General features: G+C 63.1%; 1 protein-coding gene across 8 annotated transcripts in view; it reads right to left on the bottom strand.

Annotated features, from left to right (window-relative positions):
• IGSF9B (immunoglobulin superfamily member 9B) overlaps nucleotides 1–20,077 on the bottom strand; it is a 44,353-nt gene extending 24,276 nt beyond the window's left edge. For all 8 annotated transcript variants that reach the window (XM_059070631.2, XM_067039354.1, XM_067039355.1 and 5 more), the window contains exons 1-8: nucleotides 19,839–20,077; nucleotides 10,671–10,868; nucleotides 9,077–9,223; nucleotides 4,216–4,367; nucleotides 3,844–3,961; nucleotides 2,721–2,862; nucleotides 2,312–2,457; nucleotides 84–226 (exon numbers count right to left, since the gene is read on the bottom strand). In XM_059070631.2, coding sequence (XP_058926614.1) covers nucleotides 84–226; nucleotides 2,312–2,457; nucleotides 2,721–2,862; nucleotides 3,844–3,961; nucleotides 4,216–4,367; nucleotides 9,077–9,223; nucleotides 10,671–10,868; nucleotides 19,839–19,902 — 1,110 coding nt within the window. In that variant the 5' untranslated portion in view covers nucleotides 19,903–20,077. The remainder of the gene's footprint in view (nucleotides 1–83; nucleotides 227–2,311; nucleotides 2,458–2,720; nucleotides 2,863–3,843; nucleotides 3,962–4,215; nucleotides 4,368–9,076; nucleotides 9,224–10,670; nucleotides 10,869–19,838) is intronic.
• Between the last annotated feature and the right edge of the window lie 233 nt (nucleotides 20,078–20,310).

Consider the following 20,310-nt stretch of genomic DNA (forward strand, 5'->3'; position numbering starts at 1 on the left):
GGGGCCCTGGCGGGAACCAGACCCCCAGAGGTAGCACCTCGGGGCCGGGGGCCTCCCGCGACCGGCACACGGCCCTCCGGCACCTTCTCAACCTGCAGGGGGCGGCCGTCCTTGTTCCACTTGACCACGGTGGCCGGTGGCTCTGCGTCCACGGGGCAGCGGATGTAGCCGTGAATTCCCACAGGCACGTAGATCACGGGGGGCATGTTGAGGACGCGGGCTGGGTCTGCAGGGCCGGGGGTGTGGGGAGGGAAGCGGAGGTGAGAAGGCCGGTGGTGGGGAGCGAGCCACCCCACAGCCCAGGGCCCCCCACTCGGCGCAGTGCCAGGTGTCGGCCCAGCGGGGACCACGAGATGGCAAAGCCCGCCCCCCAGGCTGACCGCCCAGAGGCCGCAGCAGCCGTCCTGCCTGTCCAGCCCTACATCCTTAAGAACACCCGTCTGAATGCACGGAGGCACCTCCGCTCCCGCCCGCCTGCAGCTCCCCCCAAACTCCTCTGCCCGGAGACTCAACAGCCGCCGGGACTCAGAAGACAGCGGCGTCCCTCCCAAGTCTCTGCAGGGCCCCGAGCCCTTCCTCGCCCCACATCCTCTGCGGACGGCGACCAGAGGCGGAACCACAAGGCTGCTTTTCTGCTCCGCCTCGGTTTCCCCTCTGTGCGGGTGGGGTGCAGAGTCAGCCACGGAGCCGCTGGAAGTTTCTCGGGAGAGAAGCAGCAGCCCTGTGACGTGGGTGAGTCATCCTCTCCGAGGCTCCCCGGGTTCCCCCTGAGGGCCACGGAGGAGAAGGATCCAGAACTCCCCGGGAGGCGGTGGGGAGAAATGGGCGGCTCTGTTAGCGTCTGGAGCCCTTCAGAGCAGACGTTACATAAATACCAGGCCGAAGTATATATTTAGACATAGCTTCCTACTTTTGTAGGGTAGATTTTTTTTTTCTTCTCCAAGGTTTTCAAAGGGTTTATGAATGGGAAATACTCTGAACACTGCTTTTTAGCAGAAATAAAGATCCTTGTCCCACCCACCTGAAAATCTCACCCCCCAGGTTCTCTCTGAAGGCAGGAAAGAGGTAAAAAATGACAAGTGGGGGTGGATTATAGTGCCAGAGGGAGACAGGGAAACGCTTCCCTCAGCAGACAGGGCCACAGCCTGGAGGATGGGAGCCTTGGTCCTGGTGGACCATCGTCCTTTGCAGACCACCACTGCCCCCTCCGTGCCCGGGTGACACAGGCAGAGGGGTTCTGCTCCGCAAGGAGCCTGCCCTGCCCTTGGCACCTTCACAGCCTGGGCACACAGTAAGTAACTTATCAAAGCTTTTTCTCTTCTGGGTGGGACAGGGCTGGGGTTCAGGGCCTCACAGCTCTTAAGAACTCGGGACTCACAAGACAGCAGCTGAGAGTCGTCCTCGGCTGTGGACAGCAGAGAGGAGGGCTCTGCCCCCACCAGCAGCATCACTACGTGAGGGCGTGAGGTCGGGACTCGGGGAGCCCACCACCAGGCCCATGCTCAGCCCGCCTCCCGGGGTCACCAGCCGTTCTAATGTCCTCAGCTCAGATGCCACCTCTGGGCCACGCCTCTCCAGAGGGTCACACTCTCACCCGCCCCTCCGTGCTGTGGGAGGGGGTGGTTCTTGCACATGAGCCCTTGTGTGATGGAGAGCCTGTCACCTACCACGTCAAGAGGGGCCTTTATTGTCAAAGTGACGGAGCCATCCTCCAATAAGGAGGATCGGCCCTCGGCACCCATCCTCTCCCCCACTCGAGACCAGCAAGCTGAATGCTGCTGCACAGAAGCCCTCGGTCGCTCCGGCCCAAGAGCAGCCCCTTCCCCTGGGTCTCGGGCAGCCCTGGAAGGCGCAGCAGGGAAGCCGCCAGGCGCCCGGTGCTGGGGAAGGGGATTAGTCTCCCCAGAGAGGATCTGTCCCCCTTGCCCACCCAGCAGGGGAGCAGAGCGGCAGGAGAGCTGCCCCACTGGGTCTGAGCTACCTGCCCTCAGATACTGAGAAAAAAACACCTCGTTCAAGGTGCGGACAGCGGAGCTAGCTGGCCAGCACCGGCACGAGGACGGTGTCCAGAAGGCCCACCTGTCCGAGCCCAACCGGGGCGAGGCTGATGGAATGGATTAGTGGACACGGGCGGCCGTGCGGCCCGGAGAAGAGCCTGGCGGGGGCTCGATTCACCTCCGCTGACCAGCCCAGGCCAGGCCTCCTCCCGCGCTGTCCCACCCCCGCCCCGGCCCCTCCTCCACCCACACTGCCTCCACGCAGCCCTTCAGCCCCCCGTGTGGCCAGCGTGGCCTGAGCCTGCCCCACTCACACTGCACAGTCAGGTACGCTGAGGCTGAGGGCGAGCGCCCCAGGCTGTTGCTGGGGACGCAGGTGTACTTCCCCGCGTCCTCGGGCTTCACCCTGAAGATAATCAGGGTCCCGTCGATCAGGATCCGCACCCTCAGCTTCAGATCGCTGCAGGGACACAGAACACAGGACACAATGGGGCGGGGGGCAGGCGTCTTCCATTCAACGCTGGGACAACGTGCCAGTGAGTCCTCCACACGGCCGAGGAGGGGGACAGGCGCCCGCTGCACACACACTGGCCTCAGCATGAGGGACACACGGACCAGATGCCCCCAACCCCTGCCAGCTCCCAGAGCCCAAGGGCAGCCCCTGTTCGGAAGTTTCACCCCGGGGGGGCCTGGCTGGGCCCCAAGGGAAGGGCAGGCACTCACTTCTGGAAGTAGACGTTCTCGTCCTGCCAGTACCAGGTGTAGGTAAGGTTGCCGGGATAGGCCTCTGCCCGGCAGGTGAGCAGAGCATCCTGGGATATGTTGACGGTGATGTTCTCGGGAGGGGAGACGATGAAGGGAGGCCCTGGGGGGACAGGAACAAGCATGACCTCTCCTGGCGGGGGGGTGGGGGGACCACAGCGCTGGGCTCCCAGGAGGCTCCAACCCTCAGGCAGGGGCACCCCAAGCCCTGGGAGGGGCAGCGGGGGAGGCACCGGTCCAGGAGCTGGCAGCACAGCCAAGCAGTTGTCATGGAGACGCGTCCAGCTGCTGCCTGTGCTCAGGTTCTTCCTCCCCCCACAGGTCCCAGGGATGCAAGGGGTCCGGAGGTGTGGCGTGTGCTCCCAGCCCGCTGTAGACACCCGCCCCACGCACAGCCCCTCTGTAAACCCAGCTTCCGAGCAGCCAGCTAACCCCTACGCAGGCACACACACGCGCACCCCCCCACCCACACACACACTCACATACACACACGCACACGGCCCTCCCTGCCCCTCCTTCTTCTCTGCAGCGGAGCCCAGGCAGCACACGTGCAGGAAGGAGAGGGGTGGAGCTCCAGCAGCCCCTGCGTGTGCGCCTTCCAGACAGGCCCCAGTCGTGGAAGCAGCGGCGTGCAGCCACCACCCCACCCCCTCAAGCAGGACGGAGGCCGCCCCTTCTGGGGGCTTCGGGGCCCCAGGCAAGGCAGGCTGGCATCTCAGGTGCTGACCCCACAGACACCAGCCCCACCAAATGCCCTCCGTGTTATTTGACCCTCTGGGGCTGGACGGAATTCCTATCTTTGTTTACTGATGCCATCATCAGAGGGTGGAGGCCTGAGAGAGGGCTCCTCCCCTGGGGAAGGAGGAGGCCCAGTGGGACGCCCTCCGCACATTCAGAGAAGGCATGGCGCCTCCCACCACCTCACGAGAGGGCTGCCGCAGGCCACCAAGGAGCCCCATGATATGGAGAGGAGCTCCCACCAGCCCCAGCTGAGCCACCCACGCCCTGGGAAGAACCCCACAAGCTCAGTGGAGCCGGAACTCCCTGCCAGAGGCCCAGGGCGTAGAGGCCAGATCGCCCTCACCTTGGACGAGCAGGTGGGTGGTGTGGATGGCCTCCCCCTGGATGCTGTAGGCGCGACAGGTGTAGGCACCTCTGTCCTCCCGACTGACCGACGTCACGGTCAGGCTGCCGTCACTCACCTGGGGCCAGAGAGAGTCAGGCTCAGCTCCCAGCCCTGGGCCGGCCAACTCCACCCCACGCGGCGGTGGCCTGGGGCCCATATGCTCCTGGGGACACGGAAGCAGGCTTCTCCCTCCGAGGGGGGGGCGGGTGCCAGCCGCTCTGCCGGCCGCCTCCAGCCCCACCTGCGCCTCCGAAAGCGTGAACTGTCACGGGGACGGAGGCGCAGGGCAAGGAGGAGTGGGCGCGGCGGCCGCGGCAGACCCACACTCACCTGGTACTTGCCACTGGCGCCTAGCAGCATCCCCTCCTTCAGCCAGGTGACAATGGGCTTAGGGTTCCCAAAAGCTGTGCAGGTCATGGTGACACTGCTGCCCTCCTTGGCCTCGATGTACTGGGGGGGGGTTTCTGTAAAGGTGGGAGGAGCTGCAAGAGACCCAAGGTACGGGGTGGGGGTCAGCCAGCGGCCCTGCACGCAGCGAGGGCCCTGCACTGGGCCACCCCACGAGGCCGGCGCCCTCCAGGAGGTGAGAGGTGACACAGGTGACAGGCTGTGCCTTGTTGGGGGGGGACCTGGAACTCAGAGTCAGTGTGGCTGAACCCCAAGTCTAAACTTTCCCCATTGCATACACCTAATTCCCAATAAAGGACTGTTTGTCCAGCACCCACAGGGAGGCCCCCCCATGCTCAGCACCAGGGGTGCGGCAGTAAACGAGGCACCCGTCACCCCACGATCATCCAGACACCCCTCCTTCTGTAACCCCAGCCCAGCCAGGCCCACGGTTCTGGGACATTTGCCGTCTGAGCCCTGTCAGGCCTAGTGCGGATCACAAGCCAGGTGACAAAGAATGGCCCAGGCTCTGCAGCGACAATGCCCCACCTTCCCCGCAGCTGCCTTGGGGACCAGGCAGACAGCCCAGTCCACGGGTTACTCGCTTCCGAATTCTCGACCACTGTGCCCGACTGTCCCCCAGCACCTGCCTCGGAGTTCTGACTAAACTCCCGTCCGGCATGAACAACACACTCTGTCTGACCTGTCTGAGCTGCCTACAGAAGCCACCTGATCAACCCCAACTCCCTGGGCGATCATTCGGGGTCTTCTGGAGCGGGGGCACTGCTGACACCAGCCTAGGGTCCGCGGCACCGGGCTCACGGCTCCAAGTTCAAGTCCAGCCGACACTCGCTCTGTAACCCTGGGCTCAGCAGCTCTGGGCTCTACCTAAGATCCCACCCTCCACACCAGTGGCAGGAATTAGCGCCGTAAAGTCCGTGAAAGGAGCTGGTAAAACGTAAACATGTGAAACGGTGGTCATTCTGTCATCACTGTCGGCTGCCCAGCGGGAGCCGCCCAGGGCTCCTGAGGCCCCGACGAGAAGCTGTGACCGGGGTCTCCTCGGAGGCTGCCCTGCCCCAGGCCCAGGACACGCTGGGGGTCGCGGCCACCCCCCACCTGCCACCAGCCTCACCTCCCACTGCACACCCCTCAGCTCTGCTCCGACACAACAGCCTTCCCGTCTTCCTACACGTGCCAAGGACTTGCATTCCTGGCGGCTTGGCGTTCGCCATCCCCCCTCCCGGGCTGCACCCACATCTCACCCTTTCGGTGCCTGCTCGCCTTTGCTAAAATGCCACCTCTGCCTCACCTGGTCAGCCGGTCTCGGAAGGCACCTGCTGCATTCCTGTCTCCTCAGACTGTTTAAAGCACTTAACGGCCAAGTCTCCTGAGAGCAGAGATTTCCAAGAATCCCACTATGTGCCCAGCTTTTAGCACAGTTCCTGGCATGTAGTAGAGTCTCAACAAACACTGGTTGAACAGACAGATGAATGCGATGAAAGAGCCACACACGTGCGCGCACACGCACACACACGCGCACGCGCACATGCACACGCAAGAGACCAACACAAATGCAAACTCAAGACCGAAGACAAGACCATGGCGAGACGGCTTTCTTCGACGATCTCCCCACCCCTCCGCTAAGTGTGGCCACAAAGGGGGCACAGGAGTGAGGGCTGGTGACCAGGAAGCAGGCTTCATCACGCACGACACGTCCTTGAGAAAGTCCGCCCTCACCCAACGTCTAATACACCAAAAGTGATGGTAAAAAACTCATTCCAAGTCCTTGCAGAGGGAACCTGTCATCCGAACCCCAGGCCCCTCATGGCCTGGCCGTGCGCTCACCCCAGCAGAGCCCTCCCTCCATGCCTGCCCTTGAACTCCAGCTCACACAGCCGTGGCCTCTGTTACCTCTGTGTCACACATAAAGAAAAGATAATATGGTAAATTACATCCTGAAGTGACAAATTAATTACTAATTACATAATTACTTTACTATTTAGGTGCTAATCCGGAAAGCACTTTGAACGACTTCGAGTTTTCCGGAAAATAATGGTTTGACTCCTGATTATTTACTGGATTAGGTGTGAGCTTACCAGCTGCATTTCTAGGCTTAATTCTTTTTTACAAATGCCCTATAATTAATCGTGCACGTTAGAAATAGACTGGTCTCTCCTCCAAGCAATTCATCAACCTAAAGCAAGGCTTGACTCTGGCTCTCCAGGTATTTTATATGCAATAAAGAAATAATTGGGTTTGTTTCCTCCCAACTGGTCTTCGAGAAAACACAGAAGGAGAATAAGACAATCTGTGATTCTAATTTTTCATTTTCCAAAGGTGATCCCCGTCAGAAATGCCTGACATTAAATATTCTAGTTTGGAAGCAAGGGAATGTTGGTGCTCCAAACTCCTTCCTTCGATAATGGAAGTATTTACGTGGCAAGGAGCCTCAGAACGCAGGAGGAGGAAAGGGGGAGAGAGCTCACCTTGGGAGGTGAGCGCGGTGTCCGCCCTTTGAGAGGGAGGCCCCTGGCGAGGGAAAGCATCCGATGATGAGCCCCAGTGCTAAAGCCTGACCCTTCCTGACGAACAACCTGCCAGGTTGCCTAAATGTGCCGGCTCTCCTTGCTCTAGGCCTCCAGGCATACTGTTCCCTCTGCCTTGGAACACCCTTCCCGCCTCCTGCCCCCCCACACCTGACAGCCTCCTCCTCCCCGAAGGATCTCTGCCCAGGGCTCGTTGCCTCAGAGAAGCCCTCCACCCCTCACGTTCCCAAAGCCCATACTGCAATCCTCTCTGGACCTGACTGCCTCTTGGCGTGTCCTGCAGAGCTGGGTCTGGGTCACACCCACTGCGTTTCCCTATAGCCTGCCAAGTGGATGTTCAGAAATGTGTGTCGAATGGGTGATCATGGGTGTATTCCCAAGGGCTCTCCGACCACCAAAGGCCACCTCTCCCAGCCTGAGGCGCCTCCTGTGCTACCCGACTTCATCTTTTTCTCCCTTAAGGAGGAGGATAACCAGCATCCCGCACACAATGGCCCCGCGCAGCCAACCTTCCAGTCGCGGAGCCAGACATCTTCACCCACAGCGCTTCCCTTAATCTTCACAACAGCCCTACAAACAGGCTCTGTTCTTGGAGACACAAAAGGGAAGCTCAGAGAAGTGACATGGGTGCCAGGGATCAGACAGCTAACGCGGTGGATTCGTGAAATAAGCCGAGTCTCATCGGGCCGCGTTCCGTGCCGGTCCATCCGAGCAATGAGGAATTCCCAGCCATGAACTCCCCCTGGTGCGGACGGAGCCCGGGCTCTAACAGGACACACGACTCCAGACGAAGCTCTGCGTCCCGGCTCGGAGTGTCTGCGCATGCCTGCTGCTCTGCTCGCTGGACCGGACCCAGCAGTGACGTGAGGGGAGGAGGTGGGGCTGCAGGAGGCGTCGGCCCGCCTCGGGAAAGGGCACGAGAAAGCAGGCAGCGTGGGGCTCTTGGCTCGGTGCTCGTCAGTGACGCTGTCAGCGACGCTGTCAGCAGCAGGTTTACCTTCCTAATTATGTTTTGCTTGGGCTAATATTAAGCCGAGTTTTCATTCTGGGCACACACAACAGCTGGCATCGAAAAGGGATGACTCAAAAACTCGCGGGTGGTGGGGACAGCCCAACTAAGATTTAAAATAAGCCTCCAATCGGTCTCTGGGGACTGACCAGCAGGAGCCGCCTGCATCCAGGGGCTCAGGCAGCCTGGACCACTGACCCAGGGCCACCGTCCCTAAGTTTGCTCTCCAGAGACCAGTGCTCTGGCTAAAATACTTTGTTCTTCCAGGGCCCTGTATGGGTTTTCAAGGCGGAAGGAGCACGGCCTGACCCGACCCCACGAGGCAGGGACCCTCGAGGCTCAGAAAAACTTGCAACCCAGGCAAGCGCCCACTGCTCTCTCCCGACCGCGGCACCCAGGGTCACAGACATCACACCCAGAAAGATGCAAGCAGTGGGCGGCGCGTCCAAAGCACACGCACCGTTGACACCTCAGTAACCAGCGCAGCGTCTGCAACACGCGGCGGCCGAACACGTCGGCTCATAAACTGAAGCAAGAGTAACTTATGGTCAGAAAAACAAATCAAAGCAAAAACCCTGCTCCCCTCCACCGTGGGGACCACCTCTCCTTCCACTTTCTCCCGGTTCCGGCGCCCCCTGGCTCCTCCAGAATGTCCCCTCCCAAGGGCACAGGGGACCCTCGGTCCAGGGAAACCCCGCCCCCCTGGGAAGCACGGCACAGCACGAGGTCTGTGGCGCTAAGTACCCGCGGGCATCAGAAGGCTACCCTCCGGACCGGGAGCAGCAGGATCCCCGCCCGGCCCTGGGTTTGCTCTGCTGCTGCCAATCATCCAGCGTCGAGACTGGCGCCCAACGGTTACTGAGGCGAATGGACTAAAGGAAGGCTGTAACGGGGAGATGCCCGGAGACGGTCTTCCTGCGGCTGCTCCCGAGTCCGCCCCGCAGAGCCTCAACCCTACCGGTTTCGCAGGCCGGTTTCCACCTCCCTGCGCCGGGCTCTGACGACCCCGCCCGCGGCAAACGGGTGCCGGGAGCTGCCAGGCCTCTGCGCCCACGGCCCCCAGGGGCTCCAGGACGAGCGAGGGGCCTGGGGACCCCAAACTGGGGGCGTGGGGAGGAGGCGCACACGCACGCACCACATACGCAGGCTCTCACGCAGGCGCACACGCACGCACCACGCACGTCTACCCGCTCACTCGCACGCACGCACCACGCACAGGCCCACGTGCGCGCATGCACGCACGCACCGTGGATGGTGAGGTGCACCCAGCTGCCGTTGTGGAAGGTGTCGTATTGCTGGTCCAGCAGGAGCACCTTGCACTCGTACCAGCCCTGGTCCTCGGCGCGCACCTGCTCCAGCCGCAGGGACGCCTTGTCGTGGAGGCTCGCGCGGCCTGTGAAGAGGGGACAAAGTTAGTCAGGGCCGCACAGAGCACCCTTTTGACCCCAGCCCGCCGCCGGGCAGGCCCAGAGTAGGGCGGCCCCGAGAGCCCCAGCCTCGCTGCCCGCCAGCTGCACCGAGAAAGCCTCAGTCCCCTGCAACTTCCTGTTCTCTTGGGGCCAAGGAAAGGCAGAAGGGATACGGAGCTGGCGGGAAGGGGGCCAGAGAGCCCAGAAGAAGAGGAGCGGGACCCCGCCGCAGCAGGTCCCCGTGGCTGCCACGCCAAGCACCCTGTCTGCCCAGCACTCCTATGGGGGGCAGAGAAGCGGCCGCTGGGGACAGGGTGCCGGCGTCCCCTTCTAGTCCTGTCGTGGAGGCCAGAGAGCAAAGCATTCATCCAGCCAGAGCCCAGGTTCCGAGCTTGGCCGCAGGGCCTGTAGCCCGAGAATGAGGAGCGGCTGGCAGGCAAGCAAAGACCCGAGCCACCTTCCCTAACTCCATTCCCTTCCCCAGAGCAGCCATCGGGGTCCCCCCCTCCGCTCACTCTCCACTCAGGCCCACTCCTCGCCCCAGTGTCACGACCTCCTGTGCTTTCCTCGTCTCCTCGGTAATGGCAATCTGCCTACAAACCAGCCAGTCATAACCAACCAGGGCCGAAGAGACATAGACACAGGAGGGAGAGGGACAGAGAAAAATAGAAGCTGAGAAAAATGCAATGCAGACCTCAGACATCAGAGGTAAAGATAAAAGCTGTGTCCCACCAGTTTCCTCTCTTCCTTTAAACCCCAGCACACGCGCATGCGTACATACACTCAGACATGCATGCAGACACACACGCCCACGTGCAACCCTCGCACAGGCACACACGCCCCTCACTCACACCGCCCCACGCCCTCCTCCCTGGTGGGCAGGCCCTGACAGTGACTCAGTGAGGCCACCGCTGGCAGGAGTCATTGCAGAGCAAGACAGCACTGGGGCCAGGAGGAGGGAGGGAGGCCGCAGGATGAGGCAGCGAGTAGAGCAGGCGCCCAGACACTTCCTCACACTCAGGACGGGATGAGGCCCCAACTTCAGGGCCAGAGGGAGGGAGTGGGCAAAGCCAGACAGAGCAAACCCCGCGGCCGCCATCCATGGCGGCCATGACGCAGCCGCTCCTGCCGAGCCAGCCGCCCTCCCACCGGACTCCTCTCCCACACATCGGGCTCCTGGCCTCCCTTCTCCTCCTCCGGCCTCGGGCCCTGCGGCCCAGCGGGGCTGTGCAGGAAGCTCCGTGTCTGCCCCACCTCCGTGTCCCTCTCCTCACGCCACTTAATTAAAACCTACCAGAGTGCAAAGGATGGGAGGGCAGAGACAGCGACTGGAAAACAGAGATAAGAGGCCCATCGGAAAAGACAAGAGGCCACGAGACACAGGCAGGAGGGACGGTGCAGGGGCCCCGGAGGCAGGCGGGAAGGCCTTACCTGCATACTCAGGGTCCACATGGGGCGGGTAGTAGCCAAACTTGATGAAGATGGGGATGGGCACCCCGAACTTGAACCACTCGACGACATAGGGCGGGGGCTGCCCCGTCACCGGGTGGACCACGTCGCATCGCAGGACCACGCTCTCTCCAGCCCTCGCGGTCACAAACTCGGGCTCCTCTCTCAGGCCGTGGGCACCTATCAGGTCAGCCACACGGGGACACAGGGAAGGAGGTGAAAGGAGATCCTGCCCGGGCCCCCAGAGGCCACCCCTGCCCTGCCAACCCCAAAGAGTGGATCCCGACCACGCCCTCCCCCATGACACCCCCGCCCACTCTGAGGAGCGTGGCCACTGAGAAGGTGGAGGGGCCTTGGCCCCTCTGTGGACAGGGCGTGTCCCGGGCGCTGCAGCAGGTGAACATGGGACGTCTTCCTGCACCAGGATGCTTCCCACTGGAGCCTGGCAGAAGCTGCAGAGCCAGCCCTCCTCCCACGCCCCGCCCCCAGCTCAGCCTGATGTTCACAGCACAAAACAAGAGTGCTCCACGAAGGAGCGGGGAATCCCTAACAGGCTGAGCAGAGGCTGCTCATGGCATCACCAGAGGGAAAACCCCGGGGGCCGGAGCTGGCCTTTCCGCCCCTCCTCCCTGTCCGCTGCGCGCGCCGCAGAACAGAGAGCCGGAGGGGCCTCCAGCCGGCCAGTTTCCACGCCCCAAGCCTATCAGGCTGCGAAGCCCCACAGACACCACCATGAAGACCGCAGTAGGCTAGGGACGCAGGAGGGGGACCCTGGGGCCGCTAACCTCCGCCAGCTAAGGGGAACATCCCCACCTCTGGCAGCGGACAAGGAGCACGGCTGGACGGGGCTCGGCCACCCTCCCGAAAGGGGCTGGAAGGGACGGGAGGTGAGGCGGGAGAGGCTCCCCAGCAGCCCCACCCCCAGCCGCAGAGAGAAGCGGTTAACCCAGGCTCCGCCCCGAGGCCTGCAACCCCACCTCCAGCCCAAAGGCACCTTGTCCAGCTCCCTTCCAAGTAAAAGAGGCCCCTCCCCGCTGCCTTCCCTCCAGTACCCACACTACCCCCCAGACCCCAGCCCCTCCACGCCGCCCCTCCCCTCCAGTCCCGGCTGGACCCCTGCAGGCAGCACCAGGGACAGCAGCTGCTCCGCGGAGGCTCCCAGCCGGGGACGCCCAGGAGGGCAGCCCCCGTCCTCCGCGGGCCTCTGGGCCTGATTCTGACCACACCTCCCAGCCCTGGGGGCTCCTGCCCCGCTCCTCTCGTCCGTCTCTCCTTCGTGTCTCTGTGTCTTTCTGACTCTGTTTGGCTCTGGCTCCTCCTCCGACGTCTGTCTCGCTGTGTCTCTGTCACTTTCTCTCTAGCTCCCCGCTACATGGGTGATTCTGTCTACCTGCCTGTCTCTCCCCACCTCCCTGTCTGTATGTCTCTATCAGACGTGTGTGTGTGTGTGTGTGTGTGTGTGTGTGTGTGTGTGTGTGTGTTGGGGAAACTGTGGGGTTCCGTTCGCCTGTGCCGGGGAAGGGGTTTTGCTTTTCCACTGCCCGGTCTCCGTGGTGCGCTCTGCCTCCATCTCTCTGGGTCTGTGTCTCCGTCTCTCCTTTTCTCCCTCCCGCTCCAGCTCCCTCTCCTACTGCAAATTGCGGAAGGAGGAGGCAACCCTTCCAGAAGCTGATTGGCTACCGGTGACATCACTGTTTTCTAGAGAAAGAGCTAAGATCACAGAGTATTTTTGGAGCAGAGCAGAGTGTTGCCCTCACCTGCCTGAGGCCCCAGCCGGTTTCCCAACCCTCCCAGCCCTGCTTTAGGCGAAGTTTGAATTCCAGCCCCTCAGGGAAAGCGCAGCAGGCACCCCCCACCCCCACCCCAGGGGCACCAGGTGGGGACAGAGCCCGCCTCACAGCACCCGGGCACAAAGGCTGATCCTGACCCCTGCAGGGATGGGCAAGGAGCAGGCCTCCCGAGCAAGCAGGGAAGGCAGCGCGTGTGCACGCGTGTGTGCGTGTGTGTACGTGTGCGCATGCACACGTGAGTGTGTAGACTTTGGAGGAGAAGAGAGGAAATACAGGAACCAGGGTAAGAGGAGGGGGCTCCTCCCAGGGGCCATCACCTGGGGGGCAGAGACCTCCACAGAAGGGGCTCCTTCCCAGGCTCTGGCCCCAGCGCCTGGGGCACGGGGCAGGGTCGCTTGCCCCCCTCCCACAGCGAAGGCTCTGGAGGCTCTGGCGGGGTGAGGGTCTGCACCTGGGCTGCCTCATTCTCACCGCGCAGCAGCAAGGCAGCCTCTTCCACACCGGCCCCCGCCAGCCTGGACTCAGGGCTACGCACCCACCCCACCAAGGCCCACCGGGGCCTCGGCCCCGCCTCCACGGTTCTTCCCAAGGACCCTTCCACCAGCGGCCGGCAGCTGGGAGAGGACACGGTGAGGCCAGCAGTGCAGAGACGGGAAGCAAAGCCAAAAGAGACCCGCTTCCCAGGAAGAAGGCCGGGTGGGGGTGAGGGAGGCCCTGCCTCAGCTCCCACACTCAGACCAGCCCTCCTGGCTTTCTGAGTCCTAAAATATTTATCAGCTTCCCTCATCTCCTCAACACACACCCACACACCCACACATACACACAGCGTGTGCTCTCACTCCATCACCCACGAGCACTTCCCCCTCAGCCTGAGCCTTTCTGAGCCAAGCATGTCTAATAAAACATTTTCTCCAGAGAAGCTCACTGCAAAAAAAAAAAGTAAACATTGCTGGCAGCAGAGACAGGAGAGGGGCTTGATGGAGGAGAGAGATGACCTCAACTCTAGGAGGACACGACCCAAGTCAAAGAGTGAAAGAGTCCAGGGGCAAGAACAGAGACAGAGAGACAGACAGAGAGAGCTCAGAGGCACACAGGACTCAGCATAGGACACAGAGACACAGGCCTTCAGAGGACCCAGAGCCAAGAGGGGACAGAAGAGAGGCCGTTAGTCCAGGAGCAGCGGGCTGCTCACGGCTGGCTCGCTCAGAAGGGAGCAGGAAGGAGGGGGGGAGGGGAAGACAGGGATGGGTGGTGACCTGAGGGGGAGGGCTGCAGGAGGGGGAGGCCCCAGACCCCTCCCCACCACAGAAGCCTGCAGAAGCCGAGGGCCCTGAGGGACAAGGCCGCGAGCCTCAAAGGGACGCTGGTGACCCTGCAGGGGTGGGAGGTGTCTTGGATGCCCCACACCCCTTTCAGAGAAGGCAGGACACAGCTGTACCCGGAGGAGCAGAGCAAATTTGCAACTTGGGGACACACCCTGGTGGGCAGAGAGGGCAGAGGAAGACGCGGTGCCCCTGTGGTCTGGCTGGCCTTTCCGAAAGCCCACTGGGGACAAACCTGCTGCTCTCTGGGCCAGGTGGTGCCCGGCGGGTAGCCGGGTCCAGGGCTGCCACTGGATCCCTCATGAGCACAGGACCACGGGGCATCCAGGGCCTGGCACGCCCCCCCACCAAGCTGGGGCTCTTCCACAGGTGGGGCTGGGGGAGGAGAGGTGCCAGGACCGGAAGGTCTGACTGCGGGGAGAGCCGGCCACCAGGCAAACCCGGCTTCCTCTAGGCTGCCCCTACATACCAGGCCTGTGCTGGGTCGCAGCGCTGGTACTACCATCTCCATTTCACAGGTGAGCAGGCTGGGGGCCCCCTGGCTGGCTCAGCCGCCCGCCGGGCAGCAGGTCGGAGCAAGTTCCAGCTGCCGTGTCTCCCCTCGGCCCCCGCTCACCTGGCCACAGGCCCAGAGACCAAGGACGAAGGCCCCTCCTGTGCCAACCCAAGGAGCAGCCCCCTCCCCTCCGCTGAGTCAGGCCAGCCCCTCCACACCGCACACTCTGGACCGGTTCTCCCAGCCAGAGCTCCGCAGCCCCGGACTCAAGCAGGACAGCGGGTGCACCTGGGTTAGAAGGCAGCTGCCGGCACTGGGCTGAGCCCCCTCCACCTGGGACCCGGGAGCTCCCGACGGGTGTGGCGGCAGCGCCAGCCTCCTCCTCTGCGAGTACAAGTCCTCAGGGAGCCTCCCCTCCCCCACCCACCCCCTCCCCCTCCCCCTCGGGCACCAGGCTCCCAAACCACAGGCCTGTTGTCTAATAATACCAGCGCCAGCCACCACCTCCATCTGCCAGCCTAAAAATAATCCCTGCTGAGTCCAAAAAAGGCACAGCCCCCAACAGTCCCCCAGTCCCTCCCTGATACGCCAGGGGGTTCCAGGAGATTCCAGGGAGCTTGTGATCGGGCTCCACCAGAACAGCACCCACCCCCTACCTGGGGGGTGCAGAGCCAGAGGCTTGCACGAGGAAAGCGGAGGACAGACGTATCACCCAAAGCCGAGAGTGAGATGGAGGAATGGCCGTGTCCACGTCAGGCCGCACCCTGGTTGTCCTTCCCAGAAGGCAGGTGGGACAGAGGGCACCAGGACAGCCTGCCTCGGGCCAGGACCTCCACCCCTGCCCGGGCAGATCCTCGGAGAGGTCCCCACCTTCTGCGGTCTCCCCGGCGCTGTCCTCACGGCCCTTCGGCCCCCGCTCCCCATCAGACTTTCAGGGCCCAAGTCAAAGGTCAGTTGAGCCCACCCTGGCCCTGGCTGGGAACCTTCCCATTTCCTCTCGAGGCCCTGGGGGAGGGGCAGGATCTGCAGGCCCCCTCCTCCGTGGGCTCCCCTCCATCCTAACCCTCCTGACCCAGGCAGCCCAGAGAAGCAGCAACAACGCTATTAGCCGCCTTAATTTGCTCTGGGCTAGATTGTATTCCCAAGAGCCTTTCCCCAGGAGCCACCGGCAGGAAGCAGTCAGCAACCCAACCTCCACTCTGCTCCTGCAGCAGCTCCCCGTGAACAGACCCAGCGACACCCACCCTGCCCGCCTGCCGGGCAGGTGCAGGCCTGGTCCAAGTGCCCGCGAGCCGGGGAAGCCCTCGGGTGAGGCACCAGGGGGACACAAGTAAGCGAGGGAGCGAAGACCGTGTCTGCTCGTAGTGAAGCGTCAGCACTCACTCCCTACTCAGAAGCCAGAAAACAGGACAGCGGCTCCCCTCGTATAGTGTGTGCAAGTTACCCGCCACAGCCTGTGGCCCCAAGCCCGGCGCCTGGACCGGGAGGGAGCTCAGGGGCGGGGCGGGGTAGAGGGTCGGGCTGAGAGCAGCACCCAGTCCCCTCCCTTCCAGGAGGACAGGCAGGCTGGCTGAGACCTCGCTCACAGTCTGGCCCACGAGGAATTGCTCTCCAAAACCTTCATGAGGGCCCCGACTCTGCTCGCCAGTCTTCTGCTTATTCACGCAAGAACAGAAAAGCAGGAATATTCCTAAGAAAAATAGGTCAGCTGCCTCGGGCAGGCTGGGCTCACCCCCACGGGCAGGGCCAGGCTACAAGCTGCCTGTGCGCCCGGCCCCCCAGGCCCCCAGCCCCTCCTGCACTCAGGAGTCTGGGCTACTGGGCAGCCGAGGCCAGAGCCCACCTTACAAGACAGACCCGTCTTCTGCGTCCCCGGGGCTCTGCCCGTGTGTGTCCCCACTGAGGCTTTCTCTCGGGGAGTTCAGGCATCCTTCGAGCAGCCCCTGGGCTGAGCCTCCAACTTGGGGAGCTTCTGGGCGGCCCAGACTCGGGTGTGGAGCAGGGGGCAGGGAAAATCAGGCGTCTGCTCCAAATCTAGCCTTACTGCCACCCACGGCCATCGACACACAGACGGGAGCGACGCCCCACCTCGTTCCTAGAGACTCTGGGTCGCCTGTCTGCTGCATTCACGTGCACACGCAAACACACAGCACGCACACACGCGCGCGTGCAGTCACCTCCAGCAGCCTGCACCGGGGACGGCTCTTTGCACAATTCAGATCCACTCTCACACAAGCTGCTTTACCCATCCTCGGGCGCAGACAGGAGAGAGCTGCTCCCCGAGACCCGAGCCCCGAGCCCAGCCTGAGGAGGCATGGGACGTGCAGGGGGACAGGGAGCCTTTCAGAGAGAAGAGAGTTCGTCCCTCTCGGGCCTCATCCCCTCACGCCCAGGTCCGCCCTCACTCCCTCAGCGCAGCAAGGCTGTGGCAGCCAGGCCCGAGGAAGGGAGATCTGAGGGAGGAGAGCACAGGGCCAGGAGCCAAGACAGAGGGCAGCCAGAGCAAGGCTGGAGTTCAGCATCTCCCGGCCAGGCAGCATCTGCTCCTTGGGTAACCAGATCCCAGCTTTCTGTCTCAGAGCCTCAAACCTGAAACCACCGGCCCTGGGACCCGGCAGCTCCGGGTCCAGCACATGCCGATCTTGGGGCCAGCAGCTGAAAGCTGATTCTTCCCACGCACCCCCTGCTCAGCTTCTCCTGAGTGCAGCCTGGCAGACACACCCCTGCCTCTAGCGTATGTGCTGGGGACACACACACATGCCACTTGGCCACGTCCTGAGCCAAGTCCTGCTCAGCTGAGAGGCTGCCCGTGGGTCTCACTAGCAGCCTCCAGGCCTAAACCTCCTCCCTCCCACCTTTGCTGCCAAAGGGAGGGAGGAGGGTCAGGGCCAGGCCAAGAGTACAGGGCACTGGTCCAGCTGCCAGCAGGATCTGAGTCAGAACCCACTTTATTTGGGGACACTAGTCATGCAGGATTTGTAGTCAACAGGAGGAGGCAGCCTTGGCGGTAAAGGCCCGGGTCCTCCCCCCGGGCTTGCTCAGCAAACATCTGGGATGCAGACTCTAGTAGCCATCTTCTAGGCTCTTCTGCACACCCTCCCCAACCTCTCCACTGCCCCCCGGACACACGTGACTCAAGCCCATCCCTCCCTCTGTCCCAATCCTTTCGCCCCTCTGCTGGAGCAGCTCCTGCTCAGCCGAACCCTAAGGCTGGCACCGCAAAGTCCCTCCCCTCAGGAATCTCCCGGAAGTCACCTCTGCCAGTTGGAGAACAGCTGAGCTCACACAGCGGCATCTGAATGCTGGCAGTATGCAGGCAGCAGCCTCACAGGCCCATCTCCGGCCCCCGGAGGCTGCGCGTGATGAGCTGCTTGCCTCCTGGGCTCCCTGCATCCTTCCCACAAGGCTCCGGCCACCGACAAGACTCCAGTTTTGCAGATCTTTCAAAGGATTTCCGAGCAGCCCTCCACATCTCCCCGGGCAAGGTCCGCCTGGGAAACCAAACTTGGTTCCCGACAGAGGCAGCATCTGAACTTTACCCCAAGGCATTCCCAGCTCCCAGTGCCCTGAATGGCTCAAGGGAAAGAAACTGAGAGGGGCGCCTGGAAGCCCCAGACAGTGAAACCATCATCATCATCACTGACTTACTTACTCCGGAACGCTAATGTTCACAAAAACCCTACAGGCTCAGGCTGTTAGCCCCCCAATGAGGCAAGTGACAATCAGAGAAGAGAAGCAACGTGTCCAAGGTCACAGGCCAGCACGTGGCCGAGCCGGACTTGAGTCCGGGTCCTGTGACTGGACCTAGGTCCTTCACCGCCACACGCAGAGCCCCTTTGGCTAAAAAGACCCCCAAGACCCACAGGGGTGGCAGGCAGGGGTTCATGTCCAGCCACCTCAGACAGAAGAAGGCAAAAGCTTCATAACCAACAACCTTCAATGCTGGGAAGTCCTTCCTTCTGTCTAAACGCTTTGTGTGCTGCTGTACTAAAGCCCATTTTCCTTTCTTCTGTGCTTAAACTTGCAAAAAGTCCATCCACCTCCCCTGAAGTCTCAGGCTTGGAGTCTATTTCAGAGCCTCCCTTCGGAGTCTCTTTTTTATTCAACGATCCCAGCACATCCTTTTGTGCTTTCAGCCACAGTCCCATAGCAGGAACATACCAAAAACTGGAGGGGAGGAAGCTGCGGGCATCGGAAGACTACAAGGGAATGGGGGGGAGGGAGGGGGGCTGAGGCTGGAGACAGTTTCTCAAGCGCAGCTCGAACAACCTCACACCCCACTCCACGAGCTTCTGCGGTCACTCTGGCCTCAGTTTCCCCACCCGACAAAGGGAGAGTTTTAAAACCATCCAGGTCACACACCATTTAACAAAATCACCCTTCCCTTCGCCCTCCTCTGTTTGTATTCACACACACACCCCCAAACAGCGCAGAGACCTATTCCATTCCAGAAACTTTCCCAAATCACCTCCCCTCCCCCTACACAGCCCCAGACACGGTGAGGAGAGGACGCTCCTGCGCGAGCGCGGCAGGACGCGGGGTAGCCCGCTGCGGGTCCTCCCTGCTGCCGCCCACTGCCGGCGGCTCTCCCCGGAAGCCATCCCTCCCGGCCCTAGGAACCTGTCCGCAGCCGGGTCGTGTCTGCGCGCTGGGCACCGTGAGCTCAGAGACCCGGCACCTCCAGTCTCCTCTCCCACCTCCATACAAGGGCCCAGAGTCGGGGTGTCACACAGAGGCGGGCAGGTGGCTCTGCCGTCTCCAGAGCACAAGCCCGCGCGCTCACGAGCGCATCACCCAACGCGCGGGCTTCCCTCTGGCCTCTTTCCAGCTCAGACCGGAAAAACGGAAAGAGGAAAACCTCCCTCCGCCCGGAGACGCGGCAGTGGAGACCCCCTTCCGCCGCCCTCGCCCCCGGCCAGCCGTGCTCGGCTGCGGCGCGCTCCCGGGGAACTTTTGCCCGGCCAGTCTCAGGTGCGGCGGAGCGGGGCGCGGGCAGGGCCAGCCGAAGGCAGCCGCTCCTCGCAGCCGGCTAGGGACCCCGCGCGGAACCAACTCTTCTCCTCTCGTGGGGCTCCGTGCGCCCCGCCCTGCGAGGGGACCCGACCTCCAGCTGCCAAGACGTGTGGTCCGGAGAGACGCGAGCCGGAGCCAAGCCCCACAGCGGCTCTCCTGCGGAGCGGTGGCGCTGCGCGGGGTCCAGCGTGCCGCAGCCGCCCGAGGACCCGCAAACTCCCCGGCGGCAGAGTTCAGAAAGCCGCCGCCGCCCCAGCGCTCGCGGCGGCGGCTGCGCCCGCGAAGGGCACCGGGCGCGGCACCAGCTGTGAAGCCCCGGGGCCAAGGGTGGCGAAGTGGACCGAAGCCCGAGGCGTCCTCTCCCGAGCGCTGGCAGCCCGGGCTCAGGCCCTTCCCGCCGGCCGCGGCCTCGGCCCCCGCCCTCCCCGCGGTGCTCGCAGCGCGCCCGCCGGGAGGGCGCGGGCTCGGCAGGAGGACGGGGCCGAGAGCGCCGGGAGGCGCAGGGGAGGGACGCTGCACTTCAACTCACCTTGAGCCGCAAGACCTCGGGCGCTGATCACACTTGCTATCAAAGTGGCCACATACCAAATCATAGTACTACCGCGCGCCAGCCAGGAGCCTCATCCTATCGCAAAGTGCCCCGCGCCGCCTACGCCCCGTGCCGGTGCTCCCGCGGCTCCTGCGGCTCTTGCAGTCCGGGCGGCCCGCTCCCCATCCCTCCGCGGCCCCGCTCGGCTCGGCGCGTAGCCTCCCGCCCGGCGCAGCGGCACCTGCACTAGAGCCGGAGCGGAGCGCAGCCAGCGCCGAGGAGAAGCCCGGCCGCAACGCCCCAGGCCCGCCCCCGCCGTCCTCCCATTGGGCGTGGCTCGCGAACCCGGAGCCCGATTGGCTGGGACGCCTGCCCGTCGCGGCGAGGGGGGAGAGCCCATTCAAGGTGCGTTGACGTGTGGCCAGCCCAGAGCCGCAGAATCATGCGCATTGCCGGGGAGAAGGCGCTACCG

This window comes from Kogia breviceps, chromosome 7, assembly GCF_026419965.1.
Source record: "Kogia breviceps isolate mKogBre1 chromosome 7, mKogBre1 haplotype 1, whole genome shotgun sequence".
NCBI lineage: Eukaryota > Metazoa > Chordata > Mammalia > Artiodactyla > Physeteridae > Kogia > Kogia breviceps.